General features: G+C 44.8%; 1 protein-coding gene across 1 annotated transcript in view; it reads left to right on the top strand.

Annotated features, from left to right (window-relative positions):
• Positions 1–18662, top strand: part of LOC124796318 (mucin-12-like) — a 304314-nt gene that overhangs the window by 1435 nt on the left and 284217 nt on the right. Inside the window, exon 2 of the mRNA XM_047260448.1 lies at positions 22–110. Within this exon, the coding sequence (XP_047116404.1) occupies positions 22–110 (89 nt within the window). The remainder of the gene's footprint in view (positions 1–21; positions 111–18662) is intronic.

Genomic DNA, 18662 nt, shown 5'->3' with positions numbered 1-18662 from the left:
TGTAATATTCTTTCTTTTCAGATATACAGTCATGGTGGGAAGTGCCCTGTATAGCTCACTTTTGTTCCTTGTTTAGGGCAGCTTTCAATCTGTTGGATTTTGACATTGAGGTTAGTGCTCACACCTCATTTGTTATTTGTATCATATAGAATATAATTTGTTATGTTTCATAATTTTTGATTTCAAGTAGAAGAATCCACATTTATTTGTCATTTGTTGTACCATAGTTGCCAAGGTTGAGAAATAGTTATTGTAAAGAAGCAATATGTTTGTTTTTCTGAAGTTACAAATTAAAGAGAAGGAAACTTTGAAATTTGGAAAAACATATGGAGTAGTAGTGATTTGCTGACAGTTATTTATAGCATCTCTCTCTCTCTCTCTCTCTCTCTCTCTCTCTCTCTCTCTCTCTCTCTCTCAACTATTACTAGAACTTGAAGTTATTATTATTAGAAATTGAAGCTAGTTAAATTTATGCTGTAAGATGGTGAACATTTAGAAACATTGTGTTCACATTACTGGCAGTTACTGTTTCTTCCCCAAATTCAGATTAAAAGTAAAATTTGAAGTACTTGCATCCGTTGTACCCTCCAGAATGTAAGCTTCATGTTAGCAGTTATAATGGTACTCCACAAACTTTGGTATTGCTTTTTCCAAAACACTGTGCACTTTGGCTTTGTATAGAAGTTGCTACTTGCACAATTGCTTCCAGACATTACTCCAAAACAGTCTACACACAGCTCTTTCATCAGCTACTGACACAGTCCTTTGCAACCCCCTGCAGGTTCGGGGGTAAGAATAGGCTCATGGTATTCCTGCCTGTCGTAAGAGATGACTAAAAGGAGTCTCAAATCTTTTGGCCCTTATGTGATGATCCCCTCTTGGGAAATACGGAAGCGTCCGATCCCACTCGTCTGCTTTGACCCATGACGTCACAAATATGGCAGAAACAAAAACACACACACACACACACACTTTCCACAAGAAGCCTAATGACACTAACGGGACAAGCGCGGGAAATGGGGTGTTTTGGGTGGGGGGCAAACTAAATATAAACAAATTTAGACGCCTTGCGTAGCTACAACGTGTAAGTGAAGACAGCCATGCGTGAATACCCACCCACCTCCCCAGGGGTCGTAACCCCTGCAACCCATAGAAGATAAAGATGCTTCAGTAGCTGATTAGTGTTTTTTGTCTTTTTTAAAAAAAATCTCACGGGATAGAACGAACAGATCAGAAAGATAAATATAATAAACTAAAACAGAAATTCGAGGAAACATAATTAAAATAAGTAATAAGTGTTTTTAAATTTAAAAAAAAATCTCACGAGATAGAATGAACAGATCAGAAAAGTAAATAAAATAAGATAAAACAGAACTGGAGACAGCCACACTCAAACCAAACTCCGCGCCGTCATGACGTCACACACGACAACACCCTTACGTCAGGGGTCAAAGCCGACGCGTTGGATCGGACGCTTCTGTCGACCCCCCTCTTGGTTTTGACCACCATATTTCAAAATTATTCTGAAGAGCGAGCCGAGTAGGGAAGGGTGCCTTACTTGGTGCATTGTGTCCATTGTACATTGAGACCTTTAGCCAGCTTATTCGTCGTTGCATTGCAGTTCCACTCACCCTCCATCTCTTGGGCGAGGATACATTCCTGGGTGCGTTTTCCACCACGCACACTGCAGTGTCGCTTTCTGTGCTGACGACCACCATGGACCACTTGCCACCTAATAGACAGCATGGTAGCCAGTCCGTTGTGGTGGGGCCGCCATGTACCCTGTTGGTTGTAGGCCCCTGACAACACAGGGATCGCTCTACTGATGCCTGAGCCGTTAACTTCCCACCTATGCCAAGGAGTAGATGCCTATCTCCCTGGGGCATCAGGACTCCCGGCAGTGGTCATCCTTCCAGATGGCCCTTGCTGTGGCTAGGTGGCACCCGTGGGGAGGGCCCGTGGTCGGAGTAGGTGGCATCAAGGTGGATGACACGCAATGAAGCGTGGCACATCTCTTGCTGATGGCCAGCCACCAGCAGTCTCTAAGCATTCGAGGGCTCACTTTAATTCAAACATGTATGACTCCAAATTGTTCCCCTCCCTGGCCACACCATGGGAGGAACGAAAGGCTATGAATGGCAGGGAGATGTATTCGCCCCGGTATCTAGTCTGTACGAGAGCCGATGGGGAATCCTTTGTGTCCGTGATGCCTCAGTTCTTTGTAGAGCATTTAGAGGACAAGTTCGGGGAGGTGGAGGGCTTGTCAAAAATGTGGTCCGGGTCAGTCTTGATAAAAACAGCATGCTCTGCCCAGTCACAGGCATTACTCGCTTGTAAGAAGCTGGTGGATGTTTCTGTCACTATAATGCCCCATGCTGCGTTGCTCTTCAGGAAACTTGGTTTCCAGCAATGCAAACCCCTGCCCTCCTTGTCTATCGGGGTTATTATGAGAAACTGGCAGCTCATGAGAAGGTATCTGGTGGCATCTACATCCTTCACTCTCTTTACAGTGAGTGTGTCTCTCTACAAACACTTTAGAGGCTGTCGCTGTTAGGTGTGGACACCTCACGCTGTTACTGTCTGCAGTGTCTATCTTCCACCGGATGGTGATTTCCTGCAGCATGTCTTGGCTGCGCTTATAGCCCAATTGCCCTCACCTTTTCTGTTGCTGGGCGACTTCAACGCCTATAACCCTCTGTGGGGTGGATCAGTGGCAACAGGCAGAGGCAGCATCGTTGAGCAAGTACTGGCACAGCTTGACCTTTCTCTTTTATAAATACTGGCGCCTTCACACATTTCAGTGTGGCGCATGGCACGTACTCAGCCATTGACCTTTCGATCTGCAGCCCTAGCCTATTACCATCTGTTCAATGGAGTGTGCATGACGACCTGTGCAGTAGTGACCACTTTCCAATCTTTCTGTCACTGCCACTGCGTCACTCTTCTGGGCACCCCTCATACTGGCTATGAATAAGGCTGACTGGGACTTGTTCACCTCCATTGCCACGATTGTGCCTCTTTCTAATGATGCCATTGGTGCAGTGGTTCACTTGGTCACCACCGGCATCGTTACTGCCGCAGAATCTGCCATACCCTGTTCTTCTGGGACCCCTCGGCGGAGGACTGTGCCTTGGTGGTCGCCCGAGATCACTGAGGTGATTAGAGATTGCAGGCGGGCACTCCAGCATCACAAGCAGCATCCCTCATTGGCGCACCTCATCGCCTTTAAATAGCTCCGTGCGCGGTCCCGCCGCCTCATTCGCCAACTTAAGCAGGAGTGCTGGGAAAGGTATGTCTCCACCATTGGCCTCCGTACCTCTCCACCGCAGGTTTGGGCCAAGATTAGACGACTCTATGGCTATCGGTCCCACGTCAGCGCAACTGCACTTTCACTGAATGGAGCAGTCTGTACTGACTCCGACACAATTGCAAACCGCTTAGTGGAGCATTTTGCTCAGAGTTCTGCTTCTGCGAATTACCCACTGGCCTTCCACTCCCTGAAAGAGTGGTTGGAACATCAGAGCCTTTCATTTCACACACACCATCGTGAATTGTACAATGCTCCGTTCAGTGAGTGCGAATTCTAAAGTGCCCTAGCCGCTTGCCCTTATACAACTCCCGGGCCAGATCGCATCCACTGTCAGATGCTCAAACACCTCTCGGTGGACTGCCAGCGACGCCTCTTAGTACTTTTCAACCATATCTGGGTTGAGGGTGAGTTCCTGTCGCAATGGCAGGAAAGCATCGTAATCCCCGTGCTGAAACATGGCAAGAACCCACTGGAGGTGGACAGCTACCGCCCCATCAGTCTCACCAACGTTCTTTGCAAGTTGCTCGAACGCATGGTGAGTCGGAGGTTGAGTTGGCTACTTGAGTCTCGGGGCCTTCTGGCTCCGTCTCAGGGTGGGTTCCGTAAGGGCCGCTCTGCTGCCGATAATATGGTGTGCCTGCGGTCTGCCATCTGTACAGCCTTTGCCCGCCCTCAGCATCTGGTTGCTGTCTTTTTTGACATGCGGATGGCGTACGATACGACATGGCAACATCACATCCTCTCTACGCTTCATGGTTGGGGTCTTCGGGGTCCGCTCCCGATTTTCATACAAAATTTTCTGTCGCTTCGTTCCTTCCATGTGCAAGTTGCGGCCTCCCATAGTTCCTCCTGAGTTCAGGAGAATGGGGTGCCACAAGGATCTGTCTTAAGTGCGTGCCTCTTTTTAATTGCATTTAATGGTCTCGCTGTGGCGGTGGGAACGTCTGTCTCAGCTTGTTTGTATGCTGATGACTTCTGCCCATACTTTAGCCCCACTGGCATTGGAGCTGCTGAACGGCAGCTGGAGGGTGCCATCCGCAAGGCGCAGTCTTGGGCTGTAGAAGCACGGCTTCCAGTTTTCGACTGCCAAGACCTGATTTTGCATTTGTGCCGGCAATGCAGTGTTCACCCTGACCCACAGCTTTATCTTGACAGCGAACCTCTTGCTGTGGTAGAGAAGCATTAGTTTTTGAGACTGGTTTTTGATACCCGGTTGACTTGGCTCCCTTATATTCGGCAGCTGAAACAGACGTGCTGGCGGCATCTTAATGCTCTTTGTTGCTTGAGTCACACCAGCTGGGGTGCTGATTGGTCTACCCTTCTACGGCTGTACCAGGCGTTAATTCAGTCCTGTCTAGATTATGGGAGCCTGGCTTATGGTTCAGCATCCCCTTCCGCATTGCGGTTGCTGGACCTCATCCTTCACAGCGGGATCCGACTCGCCACTGGAGCTTTCCGGTCTAGCCCTGTCAACGGCATACTTGTGGAGGCAGGTGTCCCTCCATTGCGGTTCCGGGGCCAACGATTACCAGCCGCTTATGCTACACACTTTTGTAGCTTGCCAGGGCGTCCCAATTATCATCTCCTGTTCCCTCAGTCGATCGTCCACCTTCTGGAACGGTGGCACGGTCGGGGTGTTCGATCGCAGTTCGTGTCAGAGCTCTGCTCTCTGGGCTTCTCTTTTCCGGGCCCATCTGCATATAACCCTGTGGTGTGTGCCCCGCCCGTGCCTTCAGCTTGATTTGGCACAGGGCCCGAAAGACTCAGTCCCTCCTGAGGCCCTCCACTGCCGCTTTCTTTCAATCCTTGCCACATTTGAAGGCTCTGACATTGTCTATACTGACGGTTCGATAGTTGCTGGTTGTGTTGGTTATGCTCTTACTCTAGGGGATCATTATGAACAACACTCATTGCCGGCTGGCTGCAGTGTTTCCACTGCTGAGCTGGTCGCCATCTCTCGCGCCCAAGAGTATATCCGCTTCTGCTCAGGTGAGTCCTTCGTTATCTGTAATGGCTCCCTGAGTGGTTTACGAGTTATCGACCAGTGTTTCCCTCACTCTTGTCTGGTGATGGCTATCGAGTAGTCCCTCCATACTCTTACCCGTTGCGGCCCCTCTATGGTCCTTATGTGGGCCCCTGGTCATGTCGGCATCCCGGGAAATGAATGTGCTGACACGCTGGCCAAACATGCTGTCGGTGCACCAGCCTTGGAGATTGGCCTTTTGGAGAGTGACCTCAGGTCAGTTTTGCAGCAGAAGGTACTTCACACCTGGGGTGAAAAATGGCGCACCCTTCCTTCACCCAAAAAACTTCGGGCCATCAAAGAGGCTACCGATGTGTGGCGCTCCTCCTTGCAGGTCTCTTGCAAGGACTCTGTTGTCCTCTGCCGGTGGCGCATTGGCCACACCTGGATGACGCACAGTTATTTATTGGACCACTAGGACCCACCTTTGTCGCTGCGGGTCAGCTTTGACGGTGGTCCACATCTTGTTGGACTGCCCGCTTTTAACTCCGGTCAGGCAGACGTTTGCGCTGCCTGATACGCTTCCTGCACTTTTATCAGATTACGTTGCGATGGCAGATTTAGTTTTGAGTTTTATTCGTGCAGGGGGTTTTATCGCTTCATCTAAGTGTTTGTCATTTTTTTGTGTTGAGTCTGGCCTTTGGCCTACGATTTTAGACTGGGGTTTTTAGTGCGTTTCTTGGTGGGTTGGCTTTTCCTTTTTTGTTTCTATGGTCGGCCAACCACTTTCACACTCGGTGTGATTTTAATTCCTTTTTTCTGGTCTCTGTCTGTGTCTTTCTTGTCTTGTGTTGTCTCTTGTCATCTCCATTGTTTGTTTTTATTTCTTGTGGGTGTTTAAAGTTCGTGGAAAGAGGGACCGATGGCCCTAATAGTCTGGTCCCTTCAATCCCACAAACTGACCAACCAGTCATTTGCATTCCTCTGACACCATACAGTAAGCACTTTAACATTGTTATGAGAAAATTGTAAGTAATGTTATTACCACTGATCTACATTCATACTGAGTTATGCATTATTCAGCTAATTGTACAATTTGCTGTTGTTTTTTCCCTTGTTTCAAAACAGTGATCAAGGTTTGAAGTAACTATTTGTTGTTGTGTTCTCCAGTCGGAAGTCCACAACAACCACTGGGTGTTCAGATAGATAGTAAACTGTTGCGGAAAGCCCAAGTTCAGGATCTTGTTCAAAGACTTAAAGCTGCCATTTTTACTATTCGAACAGTATCTGAAGTAAGTGATTGTTTGACATGAAAATTAGTCTACTTATTTTCATTCTCTTATGTCATATGGTATTATGTTTTGGGGCAACTCTTCCCGTTCTCAGAGGATATTTTTGGTTGAGAAACAGGCAGTTCGGGCAACAAATGGTTAAGTTGGCGAACCTCTTGTCAATCCCTGTCCACTAGTCTGGGTATTTTGACATTGGCCTCTCAATATGTATATTCTTTACTCTTGATTCTTATTAACATTATTGGCTTATTCCTAAGAATTTGCAGCTTTCGCTCATTTAATGCTAGACAGAAATCCATTTACTTAAACTTATGGCTTGACTTTTTTGGGGGTTATAACCACTTTATTTTATCTGTTATTACTTTTATGTTGTAATTTCATGTACAGACACGTTCCACGACCATGGAGATATGCTCCTCAATTAGTTCCTACGGAATTAGATGTATATATAAAGATGAGTCGATGCTGCCCTGCATGGTAGTCTTATCTTGTGCAGTTCTCTTCATTTCTTCACAACTACTGCAATCTAAATAAATTTGAACGTGTTTACTGTAATGATTCCTAGGTATTCTGTAGCAGCTTGTACCTCACGTTTCCCTCAGTTACCAAATTAACTATTTCATGATGCCTCAGGAGCTGGCAAAACCAAAGATTGCGGCAACACCCGTCCCCTTTCACCTCTCATTTCAGCAAGGTGGCAGACACCCCCCCCCCTCCCCCATTTCAAGCTTATACAGTACAGTGACCATGACGTCACGCATTACACATGGAGACACACACAACCAATAAGAAAAAATTTTATTGCAGAAGTAATGTAATACTAATAGGACTGTTGCAGAAATCAGTGGGGGTTTTGACGAGGGCAGACTATACAACAGTCCTAATACTAAACCCACCAAAAGAAGCAAAAATGAAGCAGTAGAAATTCTCAGCTGTCAATAGAACCACAGTAAAAATGGGAAAACATGTACTAGAAAATACACATCACCTGTGCAGCTAAAGGGAAGCCCACAGAAAAAAAAAAAACCCTAATCTCACAAAGTTTGCCAAAACAAACTCCAAGTACCTATGAGTAACAATCTGTCATAATTGCCAACAGCACAAAAATTCATGGGAAATTATATTAACACCAATTTTAACATACAAGAAACACTCAGTTTTGCACATTAGCAACCTACAGTACTTGCTACAATAAGTAAAACCATAAAATACATGGTAACCAAAGTCAGCTGACACATAAATCTAGAAATTGACAGATTGCAAAAATAGTATGCCATCAATACAAACCTATCAAATGACTGTCCTAGACTTCTAAAACCAAGAACACCTCCAGATAGAATGCCTTAAGTTGTCCAGTGACAACACCTCATATATTGGTCACTGCTTTGGGATGCAGCTATGTTGGTCAATTTTATACCTTCGCTAGAAACGTAACACTTCATGTACTAAGGAAATTAACTGAATAACTGTAGCAATTTAATTGTGATCGACACATTCCCCATTGCAGGATGCTGAGACCTACTCATGAACTTCGTTGTCACATCCATAAGTAACAAGATACAAAACTTCTAACTAAATCTCTAACCGTAAACAGTACACCGCATTGATAATTTGAAACCTGAAAATGAATCTGTTGCCCATACTCCCTAACAACAACATAACTCTTCAACAAAACTTTTCCAATATTAGTCTCTCAAACAGCAGTCAAGGAGTCCAATGAATCATTAATAGCCCTCGCAAACAATTTAGAGGCATAAACTTTCCCACTCTGAAAGAGTACCTCTTTATACTCCATCATGTCCTCTTAGCGAGGTGGCGCAGTGGTTATCACACTGGACTCACATTTGGGAGGACATGGTTTAAACCCATGTCTGGCCATCCAAATTAAGGTTTTCAATGATTTCCCTAAATCACTCCAAGCAAATGCCAGAATTGTTCCTTTGAAAGGGCACGGTCTATTTCCTTCCCTGTCCTTGACGCAATCGGAGCTTGTGCTCTGTGTCTAATGGCCTCGATGTTGATGAGTAACGAAACACAATCTTCCTTTGTCCATTCTTCCAAACATGATCCATTTTACACACAATGTTACACAACACAACAGCTACATCACAGGTCAAAGCAAATGGGTTGTACCGTAAACTTCGCTTGACCTGCCTCCTGTCAACGTATCTCTCCCTCTAGCAAGTTTTTTTTCCCATGGAATTAGTTTCTTCCCTCTTCAGTGCAACACCTCTTAATTAATCCAATCTGTGAATCAGATCTTCAGCATTCTACTTTAACACCACAATTTATATTCTTCTCTTTTAATCTGTATTCTTAACCATCCATGTGTTTCACTTCCCTATGAGGTTACATTCCAGACAAATACTTTCATAAAAAAACTTCCTATCACTCAAATTTATATTCAGTATTAACAAATTTCTCTGTTCAGAATGCTTTTGTTGCTGTTGCAAGTTTGTGTTTTACAATTTCTTGACTGCTGCCATTGTCAGTCATTTTGCTGCCCAAATAGGAAAACTCATGTATTACTTTAAGTGTTATCTATTCCTCAGCATCACCCAATTTAACTTTACTACAATGTTACTTTCATTTTATTGTTGTTGATGACCATCTGATAACCTCTTTGCAAGACGCTATTAATTCCATACACTTGATTTTCAGAGTCCTTTACCATATCTCATAGAATTTCAATGGCATTGCCAAACCTTTAAGTTTTCATTTCTTCTCCTTAATTTTCAATTCTCTTTCTTAATTTAACCTTGGTCTCCTGCCCTTTTTGCTCTATATGCAGATTGAATAATTTTGGGGGATAGGGTACAACTCTGCCTTGCACCTGTTTCAAATTTTATCCCTTATAACTTCAGGATTTGACAAAGTGTTTTCTTGTTAACAGTGTCAAAAGCTTTGGTTCGATAATACTCACACCGGCTTTCTTAGAAACTGAGATAAGGTTTATTATTGAAGTCATGAGGAGAAGTATTGCCTGCCTTATCTGTTCACCACACCAGATGGGAAAGTTTTGCTGTAATTTCAACTTGTAAGGGTGTCAGTAATTCTAAAGGGTTGTCATCGCCTCCAGATGCTTTGTTCCAATACAGGACTTTCAGTGCTCTGTCAATTTTTCTTGCAGTGTCACATCTCCTTTCTCACTTTTATCTACTTCTATCATTTACGAGATATGGATTGAAGTTTGTTTCCTGTATATTGCCCTTGTACATATTCCTTCCATCTTTTGACTTCTGCTTCTTATCTTAGTACTGGAATTCCATTTGAGTTCTTGATGTTCAGCTGCTTATCTTTTCACCAAAAATTTCTTACACACACACACACACACACACACACACACACACACACACACCTATGGATTTATGTTAGTGATCTAGCCATTCTTCCTTTTCTCATTTTGCATGTTCTTTTGTCTATTTTTTTCAGATAACTGATTCACTTTCCTGCTTTATTTGCTACATTTTTATACACTCATGTTCAGAAAAAAACAGAACAAAACAGAACACCTTGAATGACTAGAGATAGGATGTTCATATTCACAAGACATGTACATTAGTATGTTCTGCAGAAATGATTAGTATTTGAACCATGTCAGTCCAGAGGTTCAAGGTCAACATCAATATCACAGTGTGACACCACCTACTAGTAAAATGTGCCTGCGGCTCTCATTGTCACTATAAACTCAAGGTAATGGATCAGTGTGACTGATCGTGCGAGGTACACCACAGACGTATGCACGAACAATACTGTCAAATCAGTGAGCCTGAAAGGCATGAGAGAGTGTGTTGCATCCATTTGTGAAATTGCTACTCGTGTTGGATAAAGTCTTTCAACAGTGCAATGGCTGTGTGCAGAATGGTTCATAGAAGGCCGTAGAAGACGACAAGATGGGTCATGTTGCACCCCCCCCCCCCCCCCCCCAGACCACCCCATGAGAAGATCAACACCTCATCCGAGTGGCATTGCAAGACAGATCCTCACCTCTGGTGCAACATTTAAACAGTGTAATGGAACAGCGTAATACATCGGACACTATTTGGGGTGACAGTCCATTGTTGTTTATTACGGCATGGGTTACATGTGCATCGTCCACTTCTCTGCCTACCTTTGACAAATGTGCAGGAATGGCATCAGATAGTGGTTTCTGATGAATCCAGGTTCTGTTTGTTTGAAATGATGGCCGTGTTTTGGTTCGCCACAGAGAGGGGGAGTGGCATCACAGTGACTGCATTTGCACAAGACATTCAGCACCAACTCTAGGCCTTATGGTGTGGGGTGTTATTGGGTACAACCACAAATCACAGTTGTTGCATATCCGGGGCACTGTGACCAGTGGGGAATGACATCCTGTGACCTGTAGCCATACACTTTCTGCACAACACCCCAGATGCCATTTTTCAGCAAGACAATGCACAAGCACATACTGCTGCATGGTGTCACAGGATGTAAGCCTTTGGCCCTGGCCCGCCAGATCACCAGATTTGCCGCCAACTGAAAATGTGTGGGATATGGTGAAACGACAGGTGCAGTGCTGTGAACCAATGTCAACCACCACAGATGAAGTTTGGAACCAGGTGAATGCAGCGTGGATGGCTTTACCACAGGATGCCATTCGTGCCGTATACACATCGATGCCAACACACATGGAACAAGTTGTGTGGGCTCATGGTGGACCCTGTGCCTACTAGCCAGCAGGGCATATGCTAATCTGAGGTGACTGGAATGTTAATCATTTCTTCAGACCATACTAATGTCCGTGTCCTGTGACTATGAACGTCCTGTCTCTAGTCGTTCGAGGTGTTCTCTTTTTTCTTCACCTGGCATTTCCCCAGGTCCGGATTCCATCCACAACCAGATGATTCGACATTGGATGTTACCCAGAGGCAACATATATTCATGGTCTTCAACTGCATTTGGCACACACAACCCAATGTTTCTCGACAACTACTGACTGATTAGCCTAATGAATATTCTTTGTAAGCTGCTTGAGAGGATGGTTAGCTTCTGATCATGTTGGGTACTCGAATCTCAGAGCCTTTTGTCCCCGTATCAGTGTGGCTTCTGAAAATAACAATCTCCAACTGAACATTTTCTCAGATTGGAAACTGCAATCTGACAGGTTTTTGCTAACTGCTAGCACCTTGTCGCAGTCTTCTTGGATCTACATAAGCCATACAGCACAGCTTGGCACCATCACATTTTAGTTACCCTCCATCACTGGGGCTTTCGCAGCCCCCTTCAGATTTTTATCCGCAAGTTTTTATCCCACCGGCTCTTCCAGCTTCGAGTTGGCACTTCGCTCGGCATCCCTTGGATTCATGAGAACAGTATCCCACAGGGTACTGTGTTAAGTGTCACACTCTTCCTCATAGCCATCAATGGGCTTGTAACCTCTGTTGGGTCTCTGGTTACCCCAGCGTTTTATGTCGATGATTTTGCACCTGGTGGAGCTCCCACTCTGTAGCATCTGCTGAGCGCCGGCTCCAAGGCACCATCCGACAGGCCTCTGCATGGGATCTCACACATGGCTTCCAGCTTTCTCCCTCCAGAATGCGGGTTATTGATTTTTGTCGTCGACCCTCCCTTCCCCCATCCAAAAGTTTTATATAGGCAACCAACTTCTAGATGTTATAACACAGTTCTGTTTCTTGGATCTTATTTTTGATAAATGCTGATGTGGCTGCTCAATATTTGCCACCTGAAGATTACATGCGTGCGGAAAGTTAATTCTCTCCGCCTCCTGGCCCACACGTTTTGGGGTGCAGACCATGTTACTCTTCTCCATCTTTACCATGCTCTGGTCTTGTCCAGACTAGATTATAGTAGTCAAGTTTATGGCTCAGTGGCTCCCCCCCACTCTGAAAATACTAGATTTTGTTCACCATTGGGGGGGGGGGGGGGGGGGTCTGGCTATTGCTGCCTTTCGACTTAATCCCATTGACAGTCTCCTTGTAGAAGCCGATACTTAGCCGCAGTCGCTTTCATGATTCCAGCTGTGGATATGCGGACCTATATCATATGCCTTTGCCCACAAGTGGAATGACTTCTGGTGTCCTACTGCTCTGAGTAATAAACTCCACACAATCAACGAGGCTCTTCTTTCTGCACCTCTCGGAAGGAGTCCACTGTCTTATGCCATCTACGCATTGGTCATACCAGGATCACCCATTGTTTCATCCTGCGTAAAACCACCCCCACAATGTGATTGTGGAGCTAGACTGACAGTGTCCCATATATTGGTGGAATGTCCCTGTCTTTTGACCCTTCGTACTAAGTATAATCTTCCAGATTCCTTAATTTTAATATTAGCAGATGATTCATGGATGGTTGAACTGGTCCTCAATTTCCTCCATGAAAGCGATTTTAATTCCAGATATAAGGTTTTGCTTTACACATGGAGCAGGGGCAGGGTGGTGATGGTTGGGATCTCTCTTCACGTTATCTGTCTGGGACACCATGACTACTCCCCATTGGACAACCACTCTTTTTTTCCCCAGTTTTTAGGTTTTGTCTACTTTTTTATGCCTTCTGCTGTGTGTGTTTCAACTTCCTCATTCTACAGTTTGACTCTTCTGACTGGATCCATCCATTTTTAGTGGACTCACTCTCTTCCATGAGTAACTTTGGAATCACAGGACTGACGACCTCGCTATTTGGACCCACAGCCCCTCTCAGTTAATCAATCAATCAAATCACGCTCTAGTCGTTCATCTGTACAATTATCCTTCAACTGAGATGTACTTACCAGTTCTTCTGTTTTCACAAAAGTATCTGCACAGTTATCACAACCCTTACTTCTTGACCCTGCCATTGTCACCATACAAAAAAACAACAGTTCCACAATGAAGATACAGTAGGCTGTAATCAAACAATGGAAAATCCAGAATGGAATGTAACAATATTACGAAAAGGAAAGTTGCTAGTCACCATATAGTGGAGATGCTGAGTCACAGTGCCTATCTGTAGTGCCTGTCTGCAACTCAGCATCTCCGCTATATGATACGTAGCAATTTTCCTTTTCATAATATTGTCGCAGAAGAAGCCGAGTAGCGCAGTTGCCATAGTGTAGTGGTTATGATACTAGATTGTTGCATGGAGGGTCGTGAGTTCAGAACTCACCTGAACTGAAAAAATTTAATTTCTATATTCGGTTTGAGTACATTCTAAAAGTATCCATAAATGGCAAGAACCATTGTACTGGAATGTCTGTAGCTGTATATATACCATGTGTGTTCTGCTCAGAGGCAGTTCGCTCTGCACTCTTTTATATGCAAGTGCTGAATAAACCTTCATTAAGTGAAGTTAGTGTTCGTCATTCATCTACTTAATCCTTCCTCTATGTGACGATATTGTCGTAGGCTGTGGTTCGTATAATATGCTGCAGGTGGTTGTACACCCTCTGCTATTCACTGCGGCAACATCAACTCTCCTGTCCCCTGACACCACTTGGTAGGGTGAATGGTGTGGTTGCTGGCCAGTGAGGCCCAGTAGATACACTGTTGATGGAGAAACAATACTTTTTAACTTCAGATACACATTATGCTGTTACCAATGTGAGGCGCACACACACTAGCAATGTAAGGCGCACACACACTCCACTCTAGTGACCTAGGCCGGCAGATGCTTGCAGACATTGGCTTCCACCTTGATGAGAAGGAGTACCATCAGTGCCTGTTAATGCTGATGTTAAGCAGTGATGGCCTGTAGTGGGCCTTGGCCTTGGAAGTCAGTGACACTTTGTGTTGTGCTGCCAAAGCATCCTGCAATGGCAGATCCCTGTACTCGGGTTATTAAGGCGCAGTGATGTCAACCACGTAGATGTAGGCAGACTGGTGTGCACAGGATATGACCCACTGCCCTCCGGCTTGAGTCAGATGGTAGTAGGCACAGATGGCAAGACAGCGGCGCTGTGGCAACAAGTCCCACAAGGAGTCTCAGTGCTGGCAGCAGCTGGCCTGACCTGGTCTTGAACACATGGCTGCTGCTGGCAGTGCTGAGTCCACTCATTGTCCAATATGGACCTGGCATGGTGGTGGTGGTGGTGGTGGTGGTCGTGGTGGTGGTGGTAGTGGCCCTAGACTCTGAATGCCTCTGCCTCAAAATCTGCTGCTATATATATGGCTCTGAGGCACAATTTTGCACTACAACCACACACCCAGTCACATAGCTCATAACAATAGCCTTACCTTGGTATGTTGACACCATCCTGCCAGCTGCTGCTATTATCCATGTCATCAAACTGCGCTTACACAATATTCCAAGTTCTATGGAAACTAGGTAGTGATACTACAGTAGTTAGTGTTAGCATCATAGTGCATCCTGTCATAAAGCAACAGCTGTGAGGCAATGGTTTGTCTCTACCAACATTCCTGAAATGGACTGGCCTGCCCAGAGCTCTAACCTGGAACTAATGGAAAACCTTTGGAGTGAGTTAGAATGTGGACTTCACTCCAGACCCCAGTATCCAACATTACTACTTTCTCTGATTTTGGCTCTTGACGCAGTATCCATCATAGAGGCAAAATGTGGACCCAACCTGTGTTAATGTTAAATAAAAGGTGTTAGAGTACTTTTGATCAGGTAATGTAAGTATGGGCCAAGTAACTATTGTATCAGTGGTTGTCAGCTAGGAACCATTATTTCTCGAATAAAGCTCTTTTCATTGAATGGGAACTCTGTAGTGCTCTGGTATTTGCCAAGACAGGGTGCTGGAATTTGGTGTAATCCACAATCAAATGTTAAAATACCTAACTGTGAATTATCAACATCACATACTTGTTGTTTTCAGTTGTATCTGGTGTGAAGGTGTTGCCAACCCATTGAAGGGAAAGCACAATTGTCTCAGTTTTGAAACCAAGTAAAACTCTGTATGAAATGGACGGCTATAGACCCATCTGCATTACAGATGCTAGTTACTTGAACGAATGGTGAACTGATGACTCTGCTGTACTCTTAAGACAAGATACCTTTTGTCCAACTGCCAGTGTGGATTCATGGAGGGCTGATTCACAACTGGCCACTAATTTCGACTGGAGTCTGCTATGAGGGCAGATTTTATCAGTCGCAAATACTTCCCTGCAGTTTTCTTTGGGTTAAGGAAGGCCTGTGACCCAAAAGGCTGTACCATATTCTAACTGCACTGTGCAGGTGGGGGTGGCCCCCTTCTAATTTTTATCCACAATTTCCTATCCAGTAGTTTTGTGTTATAGTTGGGAAATCGTACCGTACCAGCTATGTACAGGAAATACAGGACCACTGGGATTTATACTTAGTGTGATCCTTATTTTGATAGCAATTAATGGGCTTGTAGAGGCTGTCAAGCGTATGGTCTCACCATCTGTGTGTGTGGATGACTTTTGGATTTTGCAAAAACAGACATAATGTCTTATGGGATAACAGCAATCAGTGATTTTATAATGTTACTTTAAATCCGTCTTGATTGCAAATTTTTTTTATTATTCATATGACCGGTTTCGGTTCATTCAGAACCATCTTCAGATCTGATATTTAAGTTACAGGAGTAACCCGTCCAATTCAGCAACTTTCACATGCTACGTCACATCAGCATGTGAAAGTTGCTGAATTGGACGGGTTACTCCTGTAACTTAAATATCAGATCTGAAGATGGTTCTGAATGAACCGAAACCGGTCATATGAATAATAAAAAAAATTTGCAATCAAGACGGATTTAAAGTAACACTTTTGGATTTACTGGAGTTTTCCAGCCATAAATGTTACAGAACGCCAACTGCAAGGTGCCATCAGGGAAGCTCTGTTCTAGATTCTCATCCAAAGCTTCCAGTTTTCCACTATGAAGAAATGTATTGTGCACTTCTAACACCATAAAAATGTTTATCCACATCCAAAACTTCTTTCGCAATGAACTGCTTGATGTGGTAGACGCAGACAATTTTTTGAGACTGTTGTGTGATGTTTGGATGATGTGGCTGCTGTATATTCGCCCTCAGCAGCTCAGCATTCATTTTCTGGGTAGGAGCTTGGCGACACCATGGTTCTTGAGCTGGGAACTGGTAAGCGCCGCCCGTCCCCTGTCACCGTAAGCTCTGAGAATGCTTCAGCGACCGCTGTGTGGTGAGACGGTGGAACTTTGTGTGTGTCAGGCAACAGAGATCTTGGCTTGACCACCCGGATCGTGAATTTGGTAAAAACCTCTATTAAAAAGAATCTCAATCCCAGTGTGTGCTGTGAGCTGATGGGATGCGCGGCTGTTGAGATGAAACAGTCATTTGTGAGCAGTCTCTGAGGAACCTGCCACCCCTCAGTTGTATAACCCTTATTCAGGCACGTGGGGCTCTGTTTGAGTGTACTCTTGTTTCCCTAGCTGCTTGTAGGACTGTCACCTCATATTCTTCTATGGTGCAGAAACCTATTCCCAAGGTGGACGCTTCGACGCAGACGACGTCTAATGTGCCTGTATCCATCACAAGCACCTGTATTTGCATGTGCACATGCCAAGAAAAAAGAGTAAGGACAAAACAATCCAGGCAGCTGCACCAGGAAAGACCAGCAACAGTTCCACAGTGAGCATCCAGAAGGTACCAGAAAAGTAGAGTGCCTCTTAATGCTCCCTTTTCCCCTCATCTTCGAAGGGACACAGACTGTGTTACAAGGCCACCAAGAGCTGTTGCATAGTGATTTGATTCACGGATCCAGTTATATGGCTCTTTCTGTGTATAGCGATTTTACGACTATGACGTGTGGGGCCTGAAGATGGCATCAATGTAATGCCGAAACTGGTAGCATGTCAGAAGTTCATATGATAAATTTCTACAATACTTACGGCTGTTGGTAAATTATTGCATTAAGAAATACATGCGAGCTGTTGTCCCACAGTCCATAATGGATCAACAAAGAAGAGGCAACTGGTCTGTTGGTGGAGTGCTCTGCAATCAGGACTAGGCGTGCGACTCTGTGTAGGTTCAAATGTCAGCCAACTACAGAGTATCTTGCAGCCTTTTGGGTGGCAGGGGCAAAGTGTCACTGAATTATTCGAGAGAGCAAGAAGAGGTCACGGCAATAGTTCCTGAACACCATTAATTGTTCTATGAAGAGTTCTGTTGTATGGGAGACCATCAGGAGAATTTCTTGGAGAGGAAGGAGGTGCCCTGTGGCTGCTGTAATGGCACTCTCCAAACCAATCCACAGGACATTGCCCAACTATGGCGGCCTATTTTGCCACAGTTACTGCAGTTGCCAGTCAGGACCCAAGTTTCTAGCACCATAGAGCGGCTACTGAGAAGTGTAGTTTGGACTGTCCACCACTGATGAAGATAATACAACTGCCCATTTTCCATGTGTGAGCTGGATTCTGCATTGTCTGTGGCTCATGGCACATCCCCTGATCATGACAGAATCCATTGTAGTATGCTGCGGCACCTCACTGGGCAGAACAAAGATACCCTCCTTGCAGTTTTTAATGCCATTTGGGTGTCAGGTCACTTTCCCAACTCGTGGCGTGAGGCAATTTTAATTCCTCTCTTAAAACCTGGGAAAGACTGTGCATCCCCAAGTAGTTACCGTAGCGTTGCCCTCACTAGCTATTTGGGAAAGGCCTTGGAGCGAATGGTGAGCTGCCGCCTTGTTTGGATCTTAGAATGAAGGTGCCTCCTTAGTTGCTTTCATTGTGGGTTCAGGAAGTATTGCTCCACCTTTGATAACCTAGCCCTACTGGAGGGGGCTATACAACAGTATTTCCTATGCTGGCATCACTTTCTAGGTATATCTTTTGACATTGAGAAGGTGTACGATACTACTTGGAGGAATCTTAACCTCAAGCAGCTTCATGAATGGGTTTTTCGTCTTCCCATTTTATTCAGTCCTCCTCTCGCCATGATATTTTAGTCGGTGATGTCTTGTCTGACCACTTTGAGCAGGAGAACGGTGTCCCTAAAGGTAGCATTTTAAGTGTGACTGTCTTTGCCATTCCTATTAATAGCATTACATCCATAGTGAAAAGTCCTGTCCAGTGGTCTTTATTTGTGGATGACTTTTCTGTTTTTTGCTCTTCTTCAAGTCTCGCAGTGACATGCAACTAACTCTTTGATGTTTGAATGAACAGACACAGAAGAGT

This window comes from Schistocerca piceifrons, chromosome 4 (genome assembly GCF_021461385.2).
Source record: "Schistocerca piceifrons isolate TAMUIC-IGC-003096 chromosome 4, iqSchPice1.1, whole genome shotgun sequence".
Lineage (NCBI taxonomy): Eukaryota > Metazoa > Arthropoda > Insecta > Orthoptera > Acrididae > Schistocerca > Schistocerca piceifrons.
Note: the sequence above shows the minus strand (reverse complement) of the source record. Positions and strands in the feature narration are given on the sequence as shown.